This window comes from Grammomys surdaster, unplaced genomic scaffold (genome assembly GCF_004785775.1).
Source record: "Grammomys surdaster isolate TR1022 unplaced genomic scaffold, NIH_TR_1.0 166, whole genome shotgun sequence".
NCBI lineage: Eukaryota > Metazoa > Chordata > Mammalia > Rodentia > Muridae > Grammomys > Grammomys surdaster.
In genome coordinates, this window is record NW_021604614.1 from 7,837,176 (window position 1) to 7,862,976 (window position 25,801).

The following is a 25,801-nucleotide window of genomic DNA, read 5'->3' on the forward strand; positions in this document are numbered from 1 at the left end:
AAGGAAGGAGCAAACCAGATAGGGTAACTTTCACTCACAGTTAAAGGCTACAGTCTGTTATGGTAGGGACGTTATGCCAGCAGGTTGAGAAAGCTGGTCACGTTGCACCCACAGTCAGGAAGCAGACAGAGATGGATGCTGGTGCTCAGATCACTGTCTCCTTTTTTTTGATTCAGGACCCCAGAACATGAGATGGTGCTGCCCACAGTTAAGATGGGTTTTCCCTTGTCAATTTCCCTAATCTAGATAATTTCACAAAGGAGCCCAGAGGCTTGTTTCCTTGGTAATTCTATAACCTGTTAGGTTGACAATCAAGTTTTTACCATCACTGGGGTATGGGGTATCATTGGTCCTCCAGGAGGGACACAGGAAACTCTCTCTGGTCTTCTCCACACTCTACCCTATGCACACCTCTTTGCTGGTGTTAGGTGTTAATCTGTCTCCTTTCCTGTGTTGTGATTTGACTGGAAAATGTCTTCCGCAGACTCCTGTGTTGGAATACTTGTTTCTCAGCTGGTGGCACGCTTTTGGGAGGTTGTGGAACTTTTTAGGAAGGGTGATCTCACTGTGGAAAGTAATGATCTACCCATGAGGGCTATAGTCTGGACCACACCTGTCATGTCTGCCTTCTGTCCCTCCAAAATGTGAAGGGTTAAGGTTAATGTCCCCTCTTTTCCTCCTTCCCCAACATCGGCGGCCATCCGCAGCCATAATTTTCCTGACATAATGGACTTTAGCCCCTGAGACCATGAGCCAAGATAAATCTTTCCTCCCTTACTTAGCTTTTGATGGGTACGCTGTCACAGTGACCAGAAAAGCAACCGCTTCGCCTGATTCTCCCACCAGAACTGCATCCAGGGTGGGACCTGCAGGTTTTCTTTGCGGACCCAGGTGTGGGTGATCGGTGAGCCTACCTTATTCCTTTGCTGTCAGTGTGTGCTGTAATAGTGAATTTAGAATTTTGCTTTTTCGCTGTTGGGCCTTAAATCTAGGGCATGGTAGGCAAAGGCTAACCACTGACCTATAGCCCCGGCTCTTGAATGTTTTAAGTAAACAAAACGAGCGAAAGTGCAGAAACCAGCAAGGGCGGAGAGTGTGTTAAAACAGTCAAGCCACTCAGCTAGAGGACTTTAGGCTAGGCCCCGCCCCCAGATGGAACCACACCCACTTCCCCACCCCCTCGCGACGACCCGCCCAGGTGCCCTGGGTCCCGCGGGAGGGGGTGGGGCAGGCGCAAGCGCAGAGAGCGCGGGCGCGGTTGCCGTGGCAGCGCCTGCCCGAGGGAGGGCGGCGGCGCGGGGCCAGGACCCCGGCGGGCAGAGGCGGCGACGCGGCCACCCGAGAGTGTGCGGCGGGGCAGCTGAGCGGCAGGGGCCCCGCCCTGCTGGCCGGTGGGGATGCGGGACCGGCTGCCCGACCTCACGGCGGTGAGCAGAAAGCCGCATAGCGGTCCGGGCGGCGGGCGAGCTGCTGTGGGTCGGGGCAAAGACCCCAGGAAGAACCTGGGGAGTAGGGGTGGAAAGACTCAAGGAGGGGAGTCCAGAAGCAAGACCCTAGGAGGAGCCTGAGTAGGGACCCGGAGGGGAGTCCAGGAGGGGGCTCTGGGGAGGGAGCCCCGAGGAGGAACACCCGTGGAGGGAACTGGGCAGCGTCTCTAGGAGGGAATCTAATAAGAGGGTTCTAGCTGTCCCGGGGCCTCCAGAGGCTTCGGTGTCTCCAGGGGTGGCAGGGCGTAGTCTTCAGGAAAGATCCAGGCAGCCTCCTAGCAGGGTCCCAGGGAGTGAACTCTCGGTTCTTCAAGAGTCACAAGATGCACAAGAGGAACTCAGTCGGTGTTTCCGAGCAGAGTCTCAGGGGAAGAAGGGCTTTAGTCCTGGGATCTTCAGGGGTGTTAGGGTGGGGTTTCAAGAGCATTCCTGGGAGGTCTCCAGGAGACCCAGGTCTGGGCAGCAAGTGGATTCTTGGGATAAGGCTCCTGGTCTTCCTTGGGTTCCAAGGGTCACAGGTTGTTGGGACTCCCTCCGGGTGTGGGCTGTAGGAGAGGTTCAGGGCTGGTACTTCGAGCATCTTAGTCTTGAGAAGCACTTCTGGGCACAGATGCTGGTAGGTGTCTGGTGTGGGTTCTCTCTGCCTGCCCTGGCACTACTCCTGTGGACTGATGTTTGGGTCGGAGTCCTTTTGGCCACCTGACAGGGTTGGAAAATGTGGCTCAGGGTTTTAGGCAATGAGCGAGGGCTGGGCTTGGGCTGATGATGGATGCCTACTCAGAACTTACCATGGCACTGCCTGCCTGGGTCTTTTTTTTTTTTTTTTGCAAGGCTCTTATCACAACCTCTCCAACTGCCTGCCCCACCCTGTATGGTACCCTGTCCTACCGCTTTGTTTCATGGCCTGATACAGAATGCTGTGCTGAGTCCCTCACAGACACCTCACACAAACCTGGAGCTCAGGGGCTAGGTGCCTGCTTTGATCAACACTACCCACAGCCACCTTAGGTATCCTCCCAGTGCACCAGGGACCAGAACTGTATTTATGCTTTAACACAGGGCTCTGGTCACTAGCGAGCACTGAGGCAAGAGAAAAGCTGAGCTTTCCAAAGGGCAGTGGGTTTACAGTATATATCTGCATTTGCAGTGGGCAGTTACTGTACCCAGGTTTGAGGTAGAATGTGACATCGAGGACATATATGCAGTGCAGGCCCTGTCAAGGCGATTGGCCGTACCCTTTCAGGTGTTTATCATTCCTCTGGGGTGAGGACCTCAAGACCAGCCAGGCTGTGGTGGCACACACCTTTAACCCTAGCGCTTGGGAAGCAGAGGCAAATGGGTCTCTGTGAGTTCAGCGTTAGCCTAGTTTACGGAGTGAGTTCTTGGACAACTAGGACTACAGAGACAAACCCTGTCTTGAGAAACACACACACACACACACACACACACACACACACACACACAGGACCTCAAGACCCTCCTCACTGACTACTTGCAGGCATCAACCATAGTCATGTACTGCGATGCAGAACATTGGAAGGCATCCTTTCCATCCAGCCGGACCCCAGAGCCTCCTCTGCGCTGCTCCCTTACCCCCTTCCCAGACCCTGTAACTGGTTTGTGTTCTGCTCCCTTGAGCTCAGCTTTTAAATGTCTACACACGGAGCATCTGTGTTTCTGTGCTGACGCGGTTTATGACCTTCACAGGCCTGAGGGTTTGTGTGTAGGGGGTGGTCCTTGGCTGGATTGAGGTAGAGACCTGGGAAGGACAGCAGTAGCTTCCAGCGCTGGATGTTGGAGTCTCAGCAGGTGGCGCCCTGTAGTGTCACAGCTCAGGTACTAGGAGTGAGGGGTCCTGAGCAAGTGTGCTTGGGCAGCAGGGATGCCTCAGACCTTGACAGCTCTTTGGGACTGTTCCAATGACCAGGCACCAGATCTCTTCTCCGACGCCACCACTTCCTTTTTAAATTATTTATTTTTATTTGACGCTCTTTGGTGCTTTGCCTGCACGTATGTCTATGTGAGAGTGTTGGATTCTAGAATCACAGAAAATTATGAGCTGTCGTGTAAGTGCTGGGAATTGAACTCAGGACCTTTGGAAGAGCAGTTAGTGCTCTTAACCACTGAACCATCTCTCCAGCCCCTGCTTCTCTGGCCTTTAAAAGCTTCCGTTGCGCCTCCGGCCTCAGCTCCGACACTCCTCTGTGCCTTCCTGTTACTCCCTGGAACTGTTGAGCCGTTTCCTTCTATGAAGTCACTGACACTTTTGCTGCCCCTGTTGCTGCTGCTGCTGCTGACCCTGGTCTCCTGGTCCCTCCGGGAGCTATGGCTGCTGTGACTCAGTGTGCTGTCAGGCCATCTAGTCCACTGTCAGAGCTTGCTGTATCTGCCTTTCTCTACGCCAGCAGTCCCCTCCTGCACCACTGCGAATGGGTGGGGCAAGATCACTCTAAGGAAGCTTGTATGGGGCAGGACCAGAATGGCCCACCCACCCAATGAGCACTGAATGAGCTGGGTGGCCTGGCTGTATAGATGGGAAAAGTGCGGACCAATCACAGCTCTCTTTTGCAAATGAAAGTTTGTTATTTGCACCACCCCAACACTGCCTCTTCAGGATCCACCAGCCGATTAGGGGGGAAATGGTTACTGGGTCACCCAGAGTTCACAAAGGCCTGTGGTAGCAGAAAGTTGAGTAGGGACTGGGGTGCTGGGGCACTCAGCTGCTGGCATTGTATAGGTCCCTCAAAGCGTGCAGTGTTGAACATGGCTGGTGCTGGGCTAGGGGAGTCCAGATGGCCAGTTGACTGACAGTCCTTTTGCTTAAAGCAGCTGGAGACAGACAGACAGAGGGACAATTGCCCCATCCACCAATGTCTTTCTCTGCTTGCTGACAGGAAGCTGACCATGAGAAGGAATGCTTATGATAAAACCATAAGAGCCTGTCATTGTCCCTAACCCTGTTTAACAGTGCTTCAGCTGCGTGCATCCCTTTCCCAGGTCCCCAAGAGAGGATCCCCCTTGTTTACCTCAACTTCATCCACCATGACCAGCTTCCAGGGCCATCTATACTGCTACACACGAAGCCTCAAACTTTTTAGGGCTGAAGTGTATCAAAAGGTTGAGGTTTTTTTCATGCGTTTCGTCTGTGTGAAGATGTCACCACTGTGAACATGGTGGTCACTGTGAAACTGGAGTTTGTGTTGCTAGACTGGCCAGGAGTCGAGACTGTCCAGGCCGCCAGAATCAAGAAGACTTCTCTTGTAAAATACAACAGTGGTGTCTGCTAGCTCCTGCTGGGTTTGCTTCTGCAGTGACAAACACAGCCTCTGGGCTCTGCATAGCTGCGGCCTCTGAGCAGGGTGTGAGGCCCACTGCACTAAGGGCTGGATTTTTAAACATTTCCACTAGTGACCCCTCCCTTTTTTTTTTAACATGACCCTGCATATGTAACTGTGTAAAGAGATGTACAAGTAGAGCCTAAACTGATGGTGACAAATCATGGGTGTGTCTTAAACATTTTCTCTGTGCACACACAATTGCCGTTTATCAAGGATAACAGCAAATAAGACAGGCTTGCTTGATTTTACATAAAGAATTACATCTTGGCTGAATATTTGATACTGCAGGATTCAGAACACAGCGTGGATATTTTGGTTTTATGATACTCAGTGCTGAAAAGGCCCCTCCATATAAATAGATGAGCAGAAGAAAATGACAGATGTTGCCAAGGGACAGACATTGCCAAGGGCATTTCAGAAGTTGTTGGGAATTCTGTCCTGATCCCAAACCAGATTCATCATTTTCCCCCTTTTTTCTAAATGAGACTCAGTTCAGCAACTCAAACAGCAATAAAAAAAATCCATAAACTTTTATGTATTTGCATGCGTGGTGCACCAGAGTACTTGCGTGGAGGTCAGAAGGCAACTTGTGAGAGTTGTTTCTGTCTCCGCTCTTTGAGTCTGGAAGTCAAACTGAGGTCAGGCTTGATAGAAGGCACACCAACCTGCTGAGCCGTCCCATTGGCCCCAGGAAGTCATTCATTATTTCAGGATTTCTAGGTGGGCTGAAGAGATGGCCTGCTTGGTTACGAGCTTACCTTGCAAGCATAGGGCCTTGGGATCAGTCCTCAGAGCTTTTTAAAAGGCACCATTGTAATTCAAACTCCAGGTAGGTGGAGATAGATCCTTGGGGCTCTGGGCCAGCCTAGCCTACTTGTGGAGTTCAGTGCTGTCTAAGATCCTCAGAAAACAAAGAAGACAGTGCCCAGTGCCCCAGGAGTGACAGCTGAGGTTGTCTTGTATGCAAATGGAGGATGACAGCAATCTTTCTGCCTCACAGAGAGGTGTGTGTCTGACATAAGAACCTCTGGGACAAGATTTGAGGAGCAGAGTGCCGTAAGCTTAGACTTTTTAACAAATCTTGTTTATTTATATGTGCATTGCTGTTTTGCCCATATGTATGTCTGTGTGAGATGCCCTAGAACTGGATTTCAGACAGTTGTGAGCTACCACGCTGATGCTGGGAATGGAACCCATGTCCTCTGAAAGAGCAGCCAGTGCTCTTAACCACTGAGCCATCTCTCCAGCCTGGGCTTATACTCTTGAAACCTACTCGGTTTTATGTTTTCAGAAAGTTAGAAAGAAACTTTCTCCTTCCACGTTATCTAAATGCTGCTTTTTTGTAGATAGGACGTGAGGCTTGATTTTGTGGTTAAATGGCTGAACTGTGGTGACCATGGTACCCTAGAGTTTGAAGTTTCCCAGAAAGGATCCTCATTAGCTGTTTATGCATCCTCCTGCGACAAGGGTTCTGGTGGTAGTCACCTGTGAAGGACTTAAAAAGTAGCTCGTTTGAATGGCCACAATTCCATTGTTTGGGAGGTAGAGGCAGGAAGGTCTTGAGTCCCAGGTTAGCTTGGGTGACATAGGAAGACCTTACTGCAAAAGAAGATGAACTGTGGAGAGCAGTTTGCATTGAGAGATTTTGTGGGAGCTGTCTTGCTGCTCTGAGGGGTGCTTCAGGCTTGACCTCTCTACTCATTTTAACACGAAAGCTGGAGCAACTTGCCTGGGATGGCCCAGACTCTGTGTCCGGAGCGATTCTGTCTCGGACCTCCGGAGTGCACAAGCACAGATAGAGTCCCAGGTCTGAGCTAGATGACACTGGAGACAGACTCAAAGTGAATTGGCTGCTTGCAGTGGCGTCCCATGGTCGAGGGAGGAAGACTGAGGAGGAACCACGCATTGCATTTTAGAATGTTAGTAAATCAGAACAGAACAGGTCGTGTATAAGAGTTTGGATTTTTCCACAGACGAATTATTTCCTGTTTTTGCTCAAGATATATCTGAACTCTATGGCCTGAGAGCATCTGCCATGGCTGGACTTCCTCTTGGCTTCTTGGCTGCAGGATGAGCCTGCTTCCTGACAGCTACCGTAGTCTCTGCAGCCCTGCGTATTGCCTCTCTCTCTGCCTCGCTCACAACTCCACCACCAGGAAGTCTCTGTCTGGCTTCTGTCAGTGTTCCTGGCAATGGTCACCTTCTGTTCCAGGGGCCTGCACAGAACTGCAGTTTGGTTTCTCTCCCTGTCCCCCTCTGATTCTGTAATCACTCTTTCTTGAATGGCTGCTTCAAGGCACAAGGCAGTGTGCCTTCGAGACTCTGGACACATTTCAGGCCATGGCTCATGCTCAGAGAAGATTGCCAGAAATGGGGTTCTTGAGGTGCTCAGAGCCCTGCCACACCCTGGCCCTTCCCTCTCCTCCTTTTCCTTCCCTCCCTCCCGTCCCTCTCTCCTTCCTATTTTTCGTTATCTTTGACTTGCTGCATATCTCAGGCTTAGAGTTTACTCTGTAGCCCAGTTTAGTCTCAAACTCAGGACCCTCCTACCTCACTGTGTTGTACAGAGTAGCTTCAAATGTGTTTGGTTTTTTTGTTTGTTTGTTTGTTTGGTTTTGAGGCTTCTGTGTGTAGCCCTGGCTGCCCTAGGACTTGTTCTGTAGACCAGGCTGGCCTTGAACTCACAGAGATCCACTTTCCTCTGCCTCCTAACTGCTAGGATTATGGCCTGACTTGCCGGTTTCAAATTTGAAATCCTCCTGCCCCTGTTTCCAAAGGCAATCTGAAAGCCATGGCCAGGATTTCTCCTTGCGTCTCGTAGACTCTGAGATACCCATCTTTGACATCTTCATTCCCAAGGATGCAGAGCCCCTGGGCCAACCTCTGCTTTGCTCTCAGCCCTCTGTCTTCCTTGCTGGCTGATTCAGCTTAATGATCAGGGCTCGCCCCCCCTTCTGGAGTGAGCCACCCTAACAAGGTATGGCAGTGCCCCTTTCCAAATGTGGTCCCCTTGCTGAGGGCTGTTGGACAGCTTGTAATTCTTCAGCACTGTCCTTCATTCCAGACATCTGGAGAGCAGTGTATTGACCCACAGCGTGGGTTGGGCTCTTGGGGAAAGTCACACAGAAAGGGCTGGGGAGACAGAGTGCAGGTGTATGGTCCTGAGAAGCAGAGAGGGGGCTGCACTATGCTTTGTGGATATAGAAGGCACCCTCTTAGGTGATGTCCATTTTTCATTAAGCTGGTCCTGGTTGTGTTGTGTCCCTGGTGACAAAGATTGCTCTCACACTCCTGTGTGTGGTTTAGAGCAGCATACTCCCAGCCTTAACTAACCAGCCATCTTTTTTTTTTTATTTTTTTTTTTGGTTTTTCGAGACAGGGTCTCTCTGTGTAGTCCTGGCTGTCCTGGAACTCACTCTGTAGACCAGGCTGGCCTCGAACTCAGAAATCCACCTGCCTCTGCCTCCCAAGTGCTGGGATTAAAGGCGTGCGCCACCACTGCCCGGCCTAACCAGCCATCTTATCCATCCGCACAGTCAGCACTAGAGGAGGATGGATACGGTGTGGGAAGAGCTGATGCCTTAGTGAGGGTCCTGTGTGGAACCAAGTGGCTTTTTTGGGGGTTGAGGGGGGCACAGCCTCTCTGCTGTGTAACTCACTGGCCTGGAGCTCACTATGTAGATTGTGCTGACGTCAAACTCACAGTGATTCCCCAGCTTCTGTATCCTGAGTACTAGGAGTTTAAAAAAAAAAAAAAAGGTGCACCAGCACTCCATCTTTGACCACACTTCTTAAATTTGCAGATTTTTCTTAGCTGAGAAGTGCAGTGAGGTCTTGTCAGCAAGGTTCCCCGGGTGGTAAAGGAAACCTTTGTGTGTCAGGCCTGCAGGGCAAAGGCTGGATGCCCTCAAGCAGTGGAGGTTCCTGAGATGCCTTTCTGGGCTTGGCTGCTGGAAGGGAGGCCCAGCTAGTGCTGACTCACGGAGCTGGCTACCCTGGAGGATGGAGCTCAGCAGGTCCCTCCCCTGTGCCTCCTGGCAGCTAGGGCTCAGCAGTAGGACTTAGAGACCATCTTCTAGGGGCCGCTTATGGCCGTCCACAAAAACTGCTTCTAGCTAACTTAGACTTGTCTGTGCTGCTAGAGGCTTGGGCAGCCTGGAAGAGAGGCTTCCCAGTGGGTTGCTGTCCGGGCAGGACCAGCACCCCTCCAGCATCCTGTGCACTCAGGACTCCAGGCAGGCCTCAGAGGCAGCAAGCAGGCAACTCCTGTGTCATCCAGTGCTCTCCCGACCCAAGGCCATGCAGCGGGGCTTTGGAAGTGCCTGGTTCTGTTGTCTTGGATCCCGCCTTAGGGTGGTTCTAACAAGTAGCCCCATTCTAGGTGTGTCTGAGATGCCACCTTCTTCTCCACTGTTATTGATTCTGTCTTCCTCTGCTCCGCTCTTTGTCAGAGTGTTTATTGTTTATTATTATTAAACACAGTGTGCGGTCATCACCCTCTTAGAACGTCTGGATGCCTGCTGGCATACCTTGGAAGTTACCTTGCACCCAAAGTTTTTGTTTGTTTTTGATAAGGTCTCGTGTTTCCCAGGCTGGCCTTGAACTCACTCTGTAGTGGAGCTGACCTGAAAGGTCTGACAGTTCTGCCTTTGTCTCACAGGGGCTGGGTTACAGGGGTGTGCCACCAAACTCAGGAGCACTTCATTATTTTCATGTATTATTTTTAAAATTTATTTTACTTTTGTGTGTATGAGTGTTTTGCCTGCATGTATGTCTGAACCACATACATGCCTGGTACCCAAGGAGGTGGGAAACTTCCATGTGGATGCTGGAAATTTTACCTGTTCTTTCCAAGAACAATAAGTACTCTTAACACCAAGCCAACCTTCTAGTCCCATCCCCAGTAGCCTTTTAAATCTTTACAGAAAAATTTTTAAAAGATTTGTTTATGTATTATATATGTGTGTGTGTGGTTTTCTGTTTGTTGTTTTTGTTTGTTTGCCTTCAGGTCCATCTGCACACCAAAAGAGGGTATCAGGTCCCACGGGACTAGAGTTATAGAAGTTATGAGTCACCCTGTGGGTGTAGGGAATTGAACTCAGGACCTCTGGAGGAGCAAACAGTGCTCTTAACCACTGAGCTATCTCTCCAGCCCCCACCCTCAGTAGCATTTTAAATCTTTACAGAAAGTATAAATATTACAGGGATAGTGATTTAGCCCGGTGTTAGAGAACTTACCTCGCATATCAGAGCCCTAAGTCAGTTTCCCAGGATAACTCTGCGTGTGTGTGTCTGTGTGTGTCTGTGTGTGTCTGTGTGTGTGTGTAGTAATTTCTTCATGGATACAGTCTGTTTCTAATGGCCCTGACTTCGGTGAAGATGAAAACACCTGCGGTGGGAATCTGGCCTTCCCCAGCTCCCCCCGTTCCCCTAGCCCATGTTCTGTCACCTGTCACCAGGAAGAAGCTGTACAATTAGGTGGTTGCAGGCTCCGGAGCGTGGCTCCTCTGCTGCACTCGGTGAGCTGAGGTGCTGGGGCCCTGACTTGCTTCTCGGCCTTTGTGACACCTGGGAAATGTTTTCTGTTCCAGTGTAGGAAGAACGACGATGGAGACACTGCTGTCGTCATTGTCGAGAAGGACCATTTCATGGACGATTTCTTCCACCAGGTTGGTATTTAATGACGCACAGCCACAGACTTCATCTCTGCTCATAGTTACCTTACAAGAGCAGTGTTTGTGGTCACATGTAGAACAGCACACCCGTGCACTCTGGAACTGTGCTTTGGCTAATGGCGGGAGCCCTGTGTCTGACTGTGATCCCATGTGGCACTAGGGCCATCGAAGCCATCTGGGAAGTCACCCAGCCACCCGGTTCTACTTGTATCCCTGTCATGACTGACGTGTGACTGCATTTTTGCCTGCTTTGATTTTAGAGTTTCCAGATGATGCCTCACTGTGTGGCCCAGGTTCACTTTGACCTTGCCATCCTCCTGCCTCAGCCTCCTGAGCACGGCTGTGTTTAAAGTTGTTTGAAGTGTGTAAATTCTTGGGGACTTTCAGTGTCATCAGTAGTTGATGTGGAGACAGCTTCAAGTAACTGCATGCAGACAGTCTGGGAGGGAAGGCTGGATACTCACGGGATGGAGGTGTGGTAGGGCGTAGGACCAGTGTACAGGACCAGTGTACCTGGGTGAGTGGGTCAGGGCCCCATACTCTCCCTATGACTTGGAGCTGTAGGATCCCAAGCAGTACTTCCTCTCCTGGGAAGCCAACCACATCTCTGAAGTGACTTTTTTTTTTTTTTTTTTTTTTGGTTTTTCGAGACAGGGTTTCTCTGTATAGCCCTGGCTGTCCTGGAACTCACTCTGTAGACCAGGCTGGCCTCGAACTCAGAAATCCACCTGCCTCTGCCTCCCAAGTGCTGGGATTAAAGGCATGTGCCACCACCGCCCAGCTGAAGTGACTTTTTAAAGGATCTCACCATGAGACTTGTGGCCTCTCAGGAACCCAAGCTTCTTAGTCCCACGGAGGCAGGAATTCTGGCTTCTAGCTCAGTGCCTGGGGCCACGTTTGCTGTTGCTATTGTTCACCTACGAAGAAGGTTACTGTGCTCTGAGGCCATTGAGTGCCCTCACTCGTTTTCATCTGGATTCCCCCAAGAGCACAGCTGCGTTGGCTACAGACCTTATTTTGTAGATCCTCGGTGGACTGAGGGCTTAGAAAAAGAAACAAATAGGACTTGTTAATGAAGGGCCTCGGGGAGTAAAGCCTCCAGGCCTTACCCATCATACAGAAGGATGCAGAAGACAGACTTCACTCCTGACCAGTGAGGCTGATCAGGAAGAGGCAGCATGACCATGGCAACTCTCACAAAGGAACACATTTCGCTGGGGCTGGCTTACAGTTCAGACGTTTAGTGCATTATTGGTACGGTGAGAAGCATGGCTGTGTGCAGGCAGACATGGTGCTGCAGAGATAGCTGAGAGTTCTACGTCTGGATCCACAGGCAGCAGGAAGAGAGAGTGACATGGGGCCTGACTTGAGCTTCTGAGACCTTAGATCCCACCCCAGTGACACACTTCCTTCAATAAGGCCACAAATCCTAATAGTGCCCCTCCCTGTGAGCCTGTGGGGGCCATTTTCATTCACACCACTCCCCCCAGGTTATCTTCCCAGCTCGTCTCAGGCCTGTGAAGACCTTGTTTGCCGCAGAAGGCAGTATCAGGAAGTGGACAGCATATGGTGGCTGTAATTACATAATCATTTTAAAGTGAAGGGAGGAAGAGGAACTGGTGGTGGTCCTCCTGCCTCGGCTGCCACGCTGCATCCCTGTAGCCAGGTTATATCTGGGTCCAACCTGGACGACCCTCAAGCCTCCTCATCTCATATCCCCAGCTGAATCTATATAAGGTCCTTGCTATATAATGTAGCAATTACAGGGGCAGGACACCGTCAGGGCCCCCGCTGATGAGTGACCATAAAGTTTTAGAGATGTAAGTCCATCTGAATGAGTCTTGTAGTGAGTTGATTACACCATGCAGAGATTCAGGAGGATGACTGAAGGGCCATCCACCTGGATGGCGAGGGCTTCCCCATGGGAGGATGTTCCCTTAACTCTTCCGTGGACATGGGGTGTTCACTGCTGACTCTGCTGTGTGGTATGGAGTTGCATGCTTTAACTTAGTACTGTCCCTCATGGTACTTGGGCTCCAGTGTAGGGATTTTTATAGCACATAATTTTTGCTGGCAAAAGTTGTGTTAGACCTAAGAGTAGGCCTCTGGTAGATTTCTAGTTTTACTACACTTTAATTGCATATATGTACACATGTATGTGTATGTGTACATACGTGTGTACACTCATGTTTATGCTACAGTGTGCAAGTGGAAGTCAGGGCAGCCTTTAGGAGTTGGCTCTCTCTTTCCACCAGATGGATCCCAGGGATCAGACTCAGGTGGCAAGCACCTTCAGCCATCTTGCTGGTTTGCTGGTGACTTTTTTTTTTTTAAAGATGTATTTATTTATTTCATAAATAAAGTACACTGAATACACTGTCACTGTCTTTAGACAAACGAGAAGAGAGCATTGGATCCCCACTAAAGATGGCTGTGAGCCACTATGTGGTTGCTAGGAATTGAACTCAGGACCTCTGGAAGAGGAGTCAGTGCTCTTAACCGCTGAGCCATCTCTCCAGCCCCGACTTTTTTTTTTTTTAAGTGACAATCACGGTGACAGCAGAAGAGATGCATATCCCTTCTGTGGGATCACAAGTCTCCCGCTCCTTCCTCCCCCGGGAGGAGATGGACAGGGGTGGCAGCTTTGGCCTTATCACAGTGTCTCTCTCTGTCCTAGGTGGAGGAGATTCGAAGCAGCATAGCCAGAATTGCTCAGCACGTAGAAGATGTGAAAAAGAACCACAGCATCATCCTTTCTGCTCCGAACCCAGAAGGAAGTAAGTCTGTCACCTGTCGGTCTGTCCTCCAGCATCTCCTTAGGTCTCATGGAGGTGACCACACCCAGGCACCCTTGGCATTCCAGGAATTTTGTTTTGTTTTGTTGTTTTGTTTTTGTTTTTCAAGACAAAGTTTCTCAGTGTAGCCCTGGCTGTCCTGGAACTCACTCTGTAGACCAGGCTGGCCTCGAACTCAGAAATCCACCTGCCTCTGCCTCCCAAGTGCTGGGATTAAGGACATATGCCACCATTGCCCAGCTCCAGGGTACCTTCATAGTGTTTGAAGGCTGATAAGTCATCCCACTGTCCAGCTGGGGAATGACTGTTAGGCAGGATCCAAAGGATACGTGAGTGTGCCAGTGGGACTCTGGCCTCGACAGTGGCTCAGCCACAGGTCTACCCTGTTTCCACAGTTGAGGGGTGTTGGATCTTGTGTTTGGGGACGTTGACAACAGGCTGATTTGGAAAGCAGTGGTTGCCTGATGGAGCTGGATTAGCAATGGAGGCTGAGAGGCGAGACTTGAGTCTGGAGGCCAGCCGTATGCTGGGTACCGACAGAGCAGGGAGGACCGGCTAGACTCCCATTTACCTGTGGCTTAGGATATCTGAATAATCTTTCTAAATCCCAGCTCTTCTTAGAAACATTGAATGCCTTTGTTTAGAGACTTTCAGTGTTGGCTGCCACTTACAGAAAGAAAAAAAAAAAAGTCCTGGAAACCGAGACACAGCCTGTGGGGCTTTTGCCAGTGTCTGGTCACTTCCACACATCAGTTTCTGAAAAGCAGCTAGCTCACCTGTGGTCCCTCCACTGCCCTAAAGGAGCTACTTTGCCTGTTTACTGGCTGCGTATTCTGCTTCCTCCTGGGGAGTCTCCTAGGATCTCTGGTTTCCGGTCACACTGGGGTTTTGTTTGGCCTCCCTCACATCTGTCAGGCTCTGGTTTGCTTCACCTCCTTGGGTGTATTAATGACATCACATCAGATTGCAAGAGAGACTCTGGGTGGGGTCCCCCAGAGCCTCCTTAGATGCCATAGGGGTTCAGACATGTTAGTTAGCTACAGCAGGTAACCTCCCACCCAAAGAATGGCTAGGACACCAGAGTAGGCTCTGAAGGTCTAGAGCCAGGTCTCCTGGAGAGTGGCATGTGTGGTGGTGTCTCTGAAGGACCAGGAAGACAGCGACAGCAGAAGGGGCTTCTGGCAGCTTCTTCCCAGGTGTGGTTGTGTGCATTCTCTGTCCTGGTGAAGGTTAGCACAGAGTCAGTCTGCTGTTAGATCTCCTGGTTGTGGTGAGCCTGCAGTTCTGTCTGATGACACAATTCAGGGTCTACCAGGAGCTGGCCTGGACCCAGCAGTGGTGACTGTGGGAGGCGCACTTGGACAGGCACCGAGGAAAGAAGGCTGGCTGCTCTGTGCTCGGCCTGCATGCCTGTGTCTGCAGTGTTAAGCACTCCAGCTCAGATGCTTCCTTTTCACTTTTTAAAGAAATCAAAGAGGAGCTGGAAGACCTGAACAAAGAGATCAAGAAAACAGCTAACAGGATCCGGATCAAGCTGAAGTGTGAGTTGGCCCCTTGGGTGCTGGTGGGGCATGGACGTTGGTACCTTTTTCCTTAGGGTTTTCTTATTATTACATTTCCCCAAATGAAAATTGAGACTGCTTCTAAGTAGGTTGGATATCTGTATCCTGTGCTATATATACCTTATTGTGGCTCTGTAGGTGACATTGGGCAGGTATTTTTAAGAAAGGGGCGTAGCCTTTATAGTGACTTGACAAGCTCTCAGGTGGGTCTCTTAGCTAGAGTGGACTTTCCAGCCCCTGGCAGCTCAGCCAAGATCATGATCCTCTGTGTTCAGCATGACCCCTGGGCTGGGTGAGGGTTGTGGTTTTTTGCAGAGTGCTTAAACAGAAGTTGCCTTCCTTGATCTGTGAGGAAGACACGTGTTTAACTTACAGAGACACATCAAAAGGAACAAATCTCATCTCTGCACACGCCCTCTTCTCAGGAACAACCAGGTGGCAGACACTCTGCCCAGGTCCTAATGGGCTCTCAGCACTCCTCACTGGTCTCAAGGCCAACCTCTGAGAGTGTGCCCCTTAAAAACAACGTTGTTCCCAAGAGCACACCGCTTTATGTCTGATTCAGACTCACTACAGTGACTGGATGACTAAAAACACCTGGCACACCCCAGCTGTGCATACGATATACTTATACAAATGCACACACATGCAAATGAGCCAGAGCAACATAGAAACAGACATGTGGTTACATAAACACACACACACACACACACACACACGCATAGGAATGCCTAAAAACAAACACATAAGACCCATGTGCAGTCACATACGTGTATGCATGTTTGTTTATGATTTTGTTTTTGTGTGTTTTTCTGTATACATGTGTTTATGGTTTTGATGTGTATGCATACATAAAACATAAGTGTTTGTGAATGACATGTCTGTCATTGTCCACATGTGTGCACAGTGTCATAAGCATTCCTCATGATGGGTAGTCTTTAGAGGACAATTTCCAGAGGTCACCTGTTCTTTAGTTTTATGGGGAACGTTGAGGCCATCCCCGAGACTGATGTCCTATCTGGGTGACTCTGTCCTGCTTCCTTCTAGCTATTGAGCAGAGTTGTGATCAGGACGAGAATGGGAACCGGACGTCAGTGGACCTGCGGATACGAAGGACCCAGGTCGGCCTTCCAGCCTCCGTTAAAGTGACGTGGGAGAAAAGCGTTCTACTTTGTCCAGATTCAAAGCAATTTCATTTTTTTTTATTGTGCTGGAAATTGAAGCCAGCATCCTCCACATGCTCAGCAAGACCTCTGTCACCGAGTCACATCTGAGCCCAGTTGTTTGATCTTTACAGTCACAGCTGCCTTCACTGTCTCTCTGCATGTGGGCTGCATCTCTTCACTGTGAAGAGATGACTGGGCTACCCACACGCTCTGTGTCACAGAGTGGAGGGCTAGTCAGATCATCTAGATGGGAGTGGTTTGTTTTTGTTTGTTTGTTTGTTTGTTTGTTTTTCCTTTGGTTTTTTGAGACAGGGTTTCTCTGTGCAGCCCTGGCTGTCCTGGAACTCACACTGTAGACCAGGCTGGCCTCAAACTCAGAAATCTGCCTGCCTCTGCCTCCCAAGTGCTGGGATTAAAGGCGTGCGCCACCACTGCCCGCCTCTTTTCTTTTTTAGAATTGGTTTTGTTTTTAAGGATTTATTTATTTATTACATATACAGTGTTTTGCCTGAATGTACACCGGGTGTGGTTGTCTGCCAGAAGAGGGCACCAGATCTCACTATAGATAATTGTGAGCCACCATGTGGGTTCTGGGATCTGAACTCAGGACCTCTGGAAGAACAACAGCCAGTGCTGTTAACCTCTGAGCCATCTCTCCAGCCCGGTTTTCAACCTTCTTAATGCTGTGACCCTTTAATATAGTTCCTCATGTTGTGGTGACCCCCAACCGTAAAATTATCTTCATTGCTACTTCATAACTGTAACTTTGCTAGTTATGAATTATAATATGAATATCTGATAGGCAGGATTTCTGATATTCGACCCCAAAGGGGTTGTGACCTACAGGTTGAAACCACTGGTCTTAACTATTCAAGGTTTATGGTTGAAACTGGGAAGCTCAACCCTGCTTGACTAAGCCTGCCAGCTCAGGGAAGTCCACGTGCCTTCCAGCTGGATTCAACCTCTGATAATGCCCACCCTCCAGAGGTCAGCTGACTGCCCCAGGCTCCAACTTATTTGTTGTTGTTATTGGTGGTGGTGGTGGTATTTTGTTTTGTTGAGACAGAATCTCACTATGTATCCCTGGCTGGCCTGGAGCTTGTAACACAGACTAGGTTGACCTTGAACTCACAGAGATTTACTTACCTCTGCCTCCCCAGTATTGGAATTGAAGGCATGTGTCACCATCCTAGTGGCCCAGGTCACGTGTCTCCCGTTGCCGCTTTTGCTCTTACTTTCTTCTGGAATGGAGTAATTCTTAGTCGTAAGTTCTACCTTTCTCAAAGGACGAAATGGCCCCCGTATAGTAACACTGTGTTCTCCATGTTCTAGCACTCGGTGCTGTCACGGAAGTTTGTGGACGTCATGACAGAATACAATGAAGCGCAGGTCCTGTTCCGGGAGCGAAGCAAAGGCCGCATCCAGCGCCAGCTAGAGATCAGTGAGTAAAGGGTGGGTGGTAGGCGTGCTTCAGGGAACCTTCCCATCAGACGGCGTTCCCACTTCTAACTGCACCATAAACTCAAAAGCCCTTTGCTGAAGCCTGTGCCTCGAGTCAACCAGATGTGTTATGTGTCATAAGCTTCAGAGTTCTGAGTGCCAGGCGGTTGTGGCTCATTGCTGGCGCTGTTATTTCACACATTCAGAAAACTTGCAGTCCTGATTTCTTCAGGCATTGCAGTGTCCTGCAGCCCCTCCTACCTGGCTGGGAGATGATCTCCCATGTGTTTGCTTATCCAGTCGTCAGATGCCACCTTCAGTTTAACTTCCTCTGGCCAGAAGCCCTGTGGACCTGTGGGAGAGCATAGCTGCTCCTCTCTGTAACACCAGGGTAGGTTTGTGACACATCCGGTCACATTTCTGCCATATTAACCTGCCCAGGAAAGTATCTTAGAAAGGGCAGGGAAACCCTGTTGTTGACAATGTTAATGGCTCAGTTAAGGCTTATTGAGACCATGTCTTAGCTAGGGTTTTATTGATGTGAAGAGACACCGTGACCATGGCAATCCTCATAAAGGAAAACATTTAATAGAGGCTGGCTTTCAGTTTAGAGGTTCAGTCCACTATCGTCATGGCGCGGGAAGCATGGCAGCACGCAGGCAGACATGGTGCTGCAGAGGTAGCTGAGAGTTCTACATCTGGATTGTCAGGCAGCAGGAAGAAAGAGTGACATCGGGCCTGGCTTGAACGTCTGAGACCACAAATCCCACCCCCAGTGACGCACTTCCTCCAACAAGGCTCCTAATAGTGCCGGTCCCTGTGAGCCTGTGGGGGCCACTGTCATTCACACTCCCACACGCCCCCAGTTGAGCAGCCCTGGCTGCTACACCAGGCTGCGTCCTCAGTGCAGTTCCCATTGTCCCTCAGCTGGGAGGACCACCACTGATGAGGAGCTGGAGGAAATGCTGGAGAGCGGGAAGCCGTCCATCTTCATCTCGGATGTGAGTCCCCCGGCGTGAATGCACACGCTTACCTAGATGGTAAGTCTTTAGCTTACTGGCCAGTCTGAAGTTAGTAATACTTTTCCTTTTATCTTCCAAAGATTATATCAGATTCACAAATTACTAGGCAAGCTCTCAATGAGATCGAGTCACGCCACAAGGACATCATGAAACTGGAGACCAGCATCCGAGAGCTGCACGAGATGTTCGTGGATATGGCCATGTTTGTCGAGACTCAGGTAACGAGGCATCTACACAGAGCCTGGCCGTGGAGCGTCCTCTGTGCAGCCTGCTCTGGCCAAGACAGCCACAGCTTGCTATCCAACCTCAAAATTCAAGAGTTGATCGTGGTGTTAATGCTGAACTATACACTGCAAGTATACACTTGCTCATAAGACACTGGGTAGTTATAGCCGTGGGACACTTCCATACAGGCCAGCTACTTAGGTAGACAGCCACAGGCAACAAACATCGGGCGCTTGTTCATGGAGAATAATGAGATCTTCAAACATCTGTGGTAGATTTTAGGGTAAAATGAAAGGACATACAGAAGCCGTACTTTAGCCATGTGTATGTGTAAGTGTAAATACATGTGAACACACATCATGTGACCTCAGCTACTTATAACAGTGCTCCCAGAGGAAGGAGGTGGCCAAGCCAAGCACCCTGAAGACAGCAGGACCCTGGGGCCATTGGTCTTCCTCTCTTGGGGCTCTCTCCCACAGCAGTGACTAGGCAAGGACTGGGGCAGTAGCTAAAGGCTAACCTCGAGGGTGAAATCAGGAGACCGCCCAGAGCCCACACTCATTCTGTGGTGTTCTTGCCTGCCCTGCAGCTCAGGCAGGGAGGACCAGAGAGTGCATGCAGGTATCAAGACATCAGGTTGTGTGTGTCACATGTGATGTGCTCGTACTGGCTCAGTAGCAGTGGGGACCTGCAGAGACTGGACTAGTCTTCCCAGGGTTTTCAGACCTCTCAGGAAAGTCTGAGGTGGGCTAGAGTACAGGTGGCCCCCAGGTTCCTCGCCCCCTTTGTGAACCAGCTTTTGGGGTGCTTTGCTTATAGCCAGTGATGTTCTGTCGTTACCTGGATACAGCAAGGGTTTACAGTGCCCATCCCCACTTGCCCTGGTAGCCTGTGAAGAATGGGGTTTATTTTGGTGAACTTTATCATAAAACTGTGAAAATCTCAAGTACCATACGTCCATGGAAGACACGTAACAGTTCATGGAGCCAAAGATAGGCCCTGATGAATTGGAGTTGGGTACCCGTGGGCAGGGATGGGCACTGATGGCCAGCGGTGGACACGTGTGGTTCTCTTTGATATGGGATGGACCATTTGCCACTCGGTCTAAGAACTGAGGAGCAGGGTATCTGCCGAGTTTGCAGGAAGGTTCAGAGAGAAAGCAGTAAGAATGGCGGATTGATTTTGGAAACCCAGAGCTTTGTAATAATTGTTCAGGCTTTATGATGCCACCCCCTGCATGTAGTATGAAGCGGCATCACACAAGCTGCTGTTTGTGGCCTCACTTCCCTAGTAGAAACCTGTCACTGTGTTACATTGATAGTCCAGAGACAGTACTTACTAGTGCATCTGTTTGTGAATGATAAGTCACCTGTCCATCCTTCTCCAATGCTTTGCTATTGGCTGCCACAGACTCTGTCTCCTTCTGGACGGGACCCAGGTAATGTGCCCCTCCCCAGGTAATGTGGCATCTCCTCCATTTTCATCTTTGACCATCAGTTCATCGTAACTCCAGGGCTGTACTTACAGTTTGTTGATATTGTCAAGATAAACAGTGGTGATTTTCTGTGTGTCAGAAAAAACATCATCCTTAGCGTGCGGAATGTTTTAGTGCCCTGAGCTTGCAGCCCTCCCTTTACCTCGTGTCCAAGAAGAGTTCACCTGTCGGGTCACATCTCATTTGTAGACAGTCTTCACCTGTCTCCGTGCTGCCAACCCCCTTTTTGCTGCTTCTAAAACATGAATGGAATTGGATTGCTTTTGCTGGCCCATCTGCACCAGCCTAGCCCTCCTGCGTAACTGAGAGGATCCTGTCTCCATCCCTCTCATGCTGGGCTTACACGAGAGCTATCTCAGGAGACATGGCAGAGCAATTTGAAGTTTGCTGAGTTCAAAATTTGTTTTCAGGGTGAAATGGTCAACAACATCGAGAGAAATGTGGTGAACTCTGTAGATTACGTGGAACGCGCTAAGGAAGAGACGAAGAAAGCCATCAAATACCAGAGCAAGGCCAGGCGGGTGAGTCGCTCTACTGAGGACGGAGCCCTGGCATGGTTTCTCCTCCCTTGGCTTCTAGCTGTGGAATGAGCAAAATGCCTTAAATACACGTTTTATTTTAAAATCAAAAGTAATTCTTTTCACTAAAATTTCCTAGGTCGATTGGCTTATTTGTATATCAGCCATTTAGTGGGAGGAACAAGCTGATAGGATTTGAGTTTTCTCTAATAATCACTGGTGGTGCATTGTCTTTTAGAGCTGTTTGCTTTGTTAGGTAACTGGCTGGCTGAGGCTGTGGGCAGGCCTGGTGTCTTGAGTAGGAGCCCTGGGAGGCAGTCTCAAAGGTAGTCGTCCCTTTGCTTGGGCTTCTGTTTTGTACCCAGACTGTCCCAAGGCAATTCTGGAGCAGCAGATGCTACTTACTGGTGCAGAATTGGATGTACTCTGCTAACTTACGAGTATGTCCCGTAACATCTCTGGAGTTCGGTTTTGAGTTCCACGTTGCTGCTTTCAGAAGTGCCAAGGATGCTGTCTGTTTAGCAGTGAGTTGTAACACCTTTGTCCAAATCTTCGGATTAAGACACATGGGCATGCAAATTCTTCCGGGACAGCTGAGGGCCTGCAGAGGGCATCACTGCCTGGTGCAGGTGGGAGGAAGCATAAGCAGGCTAGGTTTCCCAGACAGGGCTCTGACTTCGGGGCTTTCTAGGAAACTGTACTGTATTCCAATCCGGCAAAAACTGGTATGAGTCTGTTATGTGCCCAGGCAAAAGCTAGTGTTGCTGGGTTACATAGCAGGCTGACTGTAAGAGGCCTGACCTCACAGATCAAGACACTCTAGGAAGTAAAGTCTGCTCTAGGTCTCAGTAGAGCCTGTAACTTAGAGTTCAACATGAGTTCTGGCAGTCGCTTCGCTCCAGTGAAGGATGCCCTTGACCATGGCGGTGTGCAATCAGCATGGTATAATCAGCCTGCTTTTCTTTGACAGAAAAAGTGGATAATTGCTGCTGTGGCGGTAGCTGTCATTGCTGTCCTGGCTCTAATCATTGGCTTGTCGGTTGGCAAATGATTGCGTAGATGGCGCTGGGTGCTTGCCTCTCCCTCAGGGTGGCAGTAAGTGACTAATCAACTAATTTACTTATTAACCTTCTCAATCAGCCAGTAGTGTTGTTTGCCCAATGTTGATATGCTCAAAATTCACAGGGGCTTGTCCACTGAGCACTTTGGTTCAGGCGTTAGTGGCCTCTGCTTATTGAGGTGACACAGGCTGAGAAGCCACTCAGCTCGGCACAAGGTGGCTGTTCCCTTGCCCGCTCCCAGGAAAACACTAGTGTAAATGTTGCTGTTCTTCTTACATTGTAATGTTGCAGTTCGAGTTACATTGTAACTTTTGGGATGATGATAGCAACTGCAAAGGACTGTGAAATGCTCTTAACTGCTCAGTTCACGGTGAGACTGAGAGAATGGAACTGCAACAGACCAAACCCTTCTCAGGTCCCCGCCTGGCAGCATCTGTTCATTGGAAAACAAACCCTGATATTTAATTAGCCCCCTGCTAATTTCTGCAGGACCCCAAGTGTAATGCAGTCAGTCTGGAAGGATTCCTTTTGTTGGTCCTGGGCCTTATTCCCCTGGGTCCTAGTGATTCCCTGCTGTACTGGGGACCTGTGGACACTGGACTGCTTCTTCTTCTTCTTCTTTTTTTTTTTTTTTTTTTTTTTTTTACGAAAAAGGGGTTTTTCTTTGTACCCCTGGCTGTCCTGGAACTCACTCTGTAGACCAGGCTGGCCTCAAACTCAGAAATCCACCTGCCTTTGCCTCTCAAGTGCTGGGATTAAAGGCATGCGCCACCACCGCCCGGCCTGGACTGCTGCTTCTATTTTTTTTTTTTAAAGATTTATTTATTTATTTTATTATGAGTACACTGTCGCTGTCTTCGGACACACCAGAATAGGGCATCCAATCTCATTATGGATGGTTGTGAGCCACCATGTGGTTGCTGGGATTTGAACTCAGGACCTCTGGAAGAGCAGTCAGTGCTCTTAACCACTGAGCCATCTCTCCAGCCCTGGACTGCTGCTTCTTAACAATAGTTTTTCACTATGGCAGAAAGGAGGCTCCCCCAAGCTGCCGTCCTTACGGCCTTTCCACCCTTTTCTCTCTTGATTCGAGCACCTGCCAGGTATGGCTGCAATTGGTAGGATCCCTGCTCCTGTGTTAAGTGCAGGCTGTGGGGTTGCACAGAGAGCTCTCATCCTGGGACAAGAAGGACTTGCAGCCCCTTGTCTGTTGCCTGGGAGGTTCATACACATCTTTCCTGATGCTAGTCTGCTGAAAAAGATGACAGATTAATTTTTTTTCTTCTACAGAATGGGATTTTTTTTCAACATTTTCATTACTTTGTAAAACCATGCACTTTTATGTTTTATTTTTTTGTAGCACCACGAGGTCAGCTATGCTGTGAAAATGGTCACAAAGGTCCGATGGTGGCACTCAGCATGACCAGGGAAGCCCCTGCTTTTTGTGGGTACCCATGGTCTCTTCTTGCTAGGACTCAGGAGAGCAAGTCTCATCTTCTGCCTTGGGTCAGCTGGCCATTTGCTGTAGTGCCTGTATATAACACACACAGGCACACACTCACATACACACACTTACACACATGCATGCACACACAAATAGAGCATACGTACACATTCCTCCTTTCCTTCATGAAACCAGACCAGACAGCTGGGCCCTGTTAAAGAGGTGCTTTTCTGTTCCCTCCTGTCTCACCCGGAGCATGTTTCCTAATGACAGACAAATGTCGCAGCTGCCAGTTGTAGTGGGGCATCATGGGACGGTGCTTGCTTCCTCTCTGCACTGCAGACTCCTTCCTGTCTCTTTTCTTGCAGAAGGTGATGTTCGTCCTCATTTGTGTAGTCACTTTGCTTGTGATCCTTGGAATTATTCTAGCAACAGCATTGTCATAGCAACCGCACCCCAAGAGCTCTGTGTCCTCGGAGACTCCGCCCACACCTGCAGCTTAGTCAGCATCCTGTCCTTCCTTGGACCCCAGGGTGAGCGCCGAGCCCCAAGTGCTGAGGTTTTTATTGGTGACGAAGAATAAAGTGTTGCAGAGGTTTTGTACCATGAAACACTGCCAGCGAGCCGAGTGGATACGACATGCCAGCCCGGATAGCCTCGGTCTCTCTGAAGGACACCACAGAGAGTTCACAATGGTGGCCTTGCCTCGGTAGCTTTGAAATAGGAATGATTGAAGAAGTCTAACTTTTAAAGAAGATGTCAGTGTTAAAAATGTATGTTGTGTTTAATTAGGGTGTGCTCTGTGCCCTCGGCTGACAGTGCTGATGAGGAGACTTCGTGCCGGGCCTGATCTCCATTCATGTCTTGTTTGCAGAATCATCACAGAACTGTTTTGTAAGGCATCTGTAATTTTAAATATCTGTAAGTTAAGTTCTTTAATATATTAACATCTAAACTCCCTTTTCTAAGCTAGACACTGCCTTGTGAAGGACAATGGGCCAGTCCCAGGCAGCCATGTACAGATTGCTGTTGTCACTGAAAACATGGCCTCGCAGCCCCTCAGGGCCCTTCTTCAGTGCCTTCTGGTGACCCCGACTAGAAAGTGTGAGGGTCTGAAGAGCCTTGAGTCTCGTTAGCTCATGGAGGTGACAAGTATCACGTGCTGCACTCACGTTGCTCTCGTCCTTGTTCACTCGTGCTTATGGAGCCTCAAGGCAAGGCGACAGCGATGACAGAACCAAGAGTTGGTGCTCACTAAACTCAAGGGAATGGTCCCAGGCACAAAGCCACTCCTGGACAGCTTCCGAAGGACCAGATCCTCAGCCCAACACCCACCAGTACCCAGAGTCCCTAAGAAACAATGAAGTGTGGTATAAAGCCGTGCACTGTGAATAGGTGGCCCAGTGACTGCGTATCTGTCAAGACCAAGTGTGTGAAGGACACCATGCCTAGTGAACTCTGCTGATCGCTGACTGTGTGTGTGAGTGCTCGCTCTACCCCAGCCTCCTTTGGTGGGATCTGATGTAGCCATGCCGATTCAGAACACCAAGTGTGAGTGCTACTGAACTATCTAGAAACCGTGATCCTTTCAGTGGTGAGTGTGCCACACTGTCACCTCCTCACACTGCCTAGCCTGACACCCCACTTGCCGAAAGCTACTGCAGCAGGCTGGGCTGTGTGTCCTGGTCCAGAGCTAGCCTGTAGCGGAGACACTCCTGGCTGATAGCTCACCCATCGTGCCTGGAAGCTCACACCTCCTGTCTGGGAGCTCACACTTCCTGCCTGGGAGCTCACACTTCCTGCCTGGGAGCTCACACTTCCTGTCTGGGAGCTCACACTTCCTGTCTGGGAGCTCACACTTCTTCCTGCCTAGAAGCTCTGAAGATGAAGCTGTGTGTGTGCAGCTCCCACCCTCTCTGCTTCTGTGCCATCGACTTTAGCTGCAGAGGACACGCATTCCACCCAGGCTCCCACCACCCACAGCCAGGTTTCCTTCAAGTCCACCCTGAGCCCTTGGCCTGCAATGTGCTCACTGAGTGCTCAGGAGGCCTCTTGATCAGGCAGGCAGTCGAATCTGGTTTTCCAGTGAAGCAGGGGGTGTGTGGGTGAGTGAGTCAGCACTCCAGATACATCTCTATGCTGACTTCATAGCCTATTTAAAAATACATATACAGATTCCCTTGTTACTTTTTCCAACCATTTCTTCAAATATTTTGTGTTTACATTAAAAAGTTCTCAGAGAAGCAAACAAGAAATAGTTTCTGCCTCATCTTTATAGCAGGGCCTTTGGGGAGATCACTGTTGTGTAAGAGCCCATTGTGGGATACTTTCTGAGGAGTCATGAACATGTCTACGCACTCCAGATAGGAAGCCAACCACAGACCAAAGTAAGTCTAAACACACTGTCCGTGTCAGCGTGTCATCCAGGCAGGAGATGTCAGTCATTATCCGGAGCAGAGCAGCTGAGGTGATCACTGGAAACCTCTGCCAGTGAGGCCTGTTAGCTTGGAGGGCTGGGCACAGGCTGACTGGGGATTGGGGGTCTGTAGTAGTGTAACTGCCTGTTCATTTCC

At 49.8% G+C, this 25,801-nt stretch overlaps 1 protein-coding gene across 3 annotated transcripts; it reads left to right on the forward strand.

Moving 5' to 3' along the window:
• Positions 1-885: 885 nt before the first annotated feature.
• Stx2 (syntaxin 2) lies at positions 886-25,483 on the forward strand. Of its 3 annotated transcripts, none has more exons than XM_028766125.1 (11): positions 886-904; positions 10,417-10,494; positions 13,178-13,277; positions 14,762-14,836; positions 15,905-15,978; positions 17,356-17,464; positions 18,391-18,464; positions 18,566-18,703; positions 20,616-20,726; positions 21,694-21,818; positions 23,597-25,483. In XM_028766125.1, the coding sequence occupies exons 2-10, from the start codon at positions 10,474-10,476 to the stop codon at positions 21,772-21,774; spliced, it is 783 nt and encodes a 260-aa protein (XP_028621958.1). In that variant the 5' UTR covers positions 886-904; positions 10,417-10,473; the 3' UTR covers positions 21,775-21,818; positions 23,597-25,483. The 3 variants fall into 3 exon arrangements, with proteins under 3 accessions (XP_028621958.1, XP_028621956.1, XP_028621957.1); XM_028766123.1 differs by lacking the exon at positions 886-904 and adding an exon at positions 1,249-1,427; XM_028766124.1 differs by lacking the exons at positions 886-904; positions 21,694-21,818 and adding an exon at positions 1,249-1,427.
• The last annotated feature ends 318 nt before the right edge of the window (positions 25,484-25,801 follow it).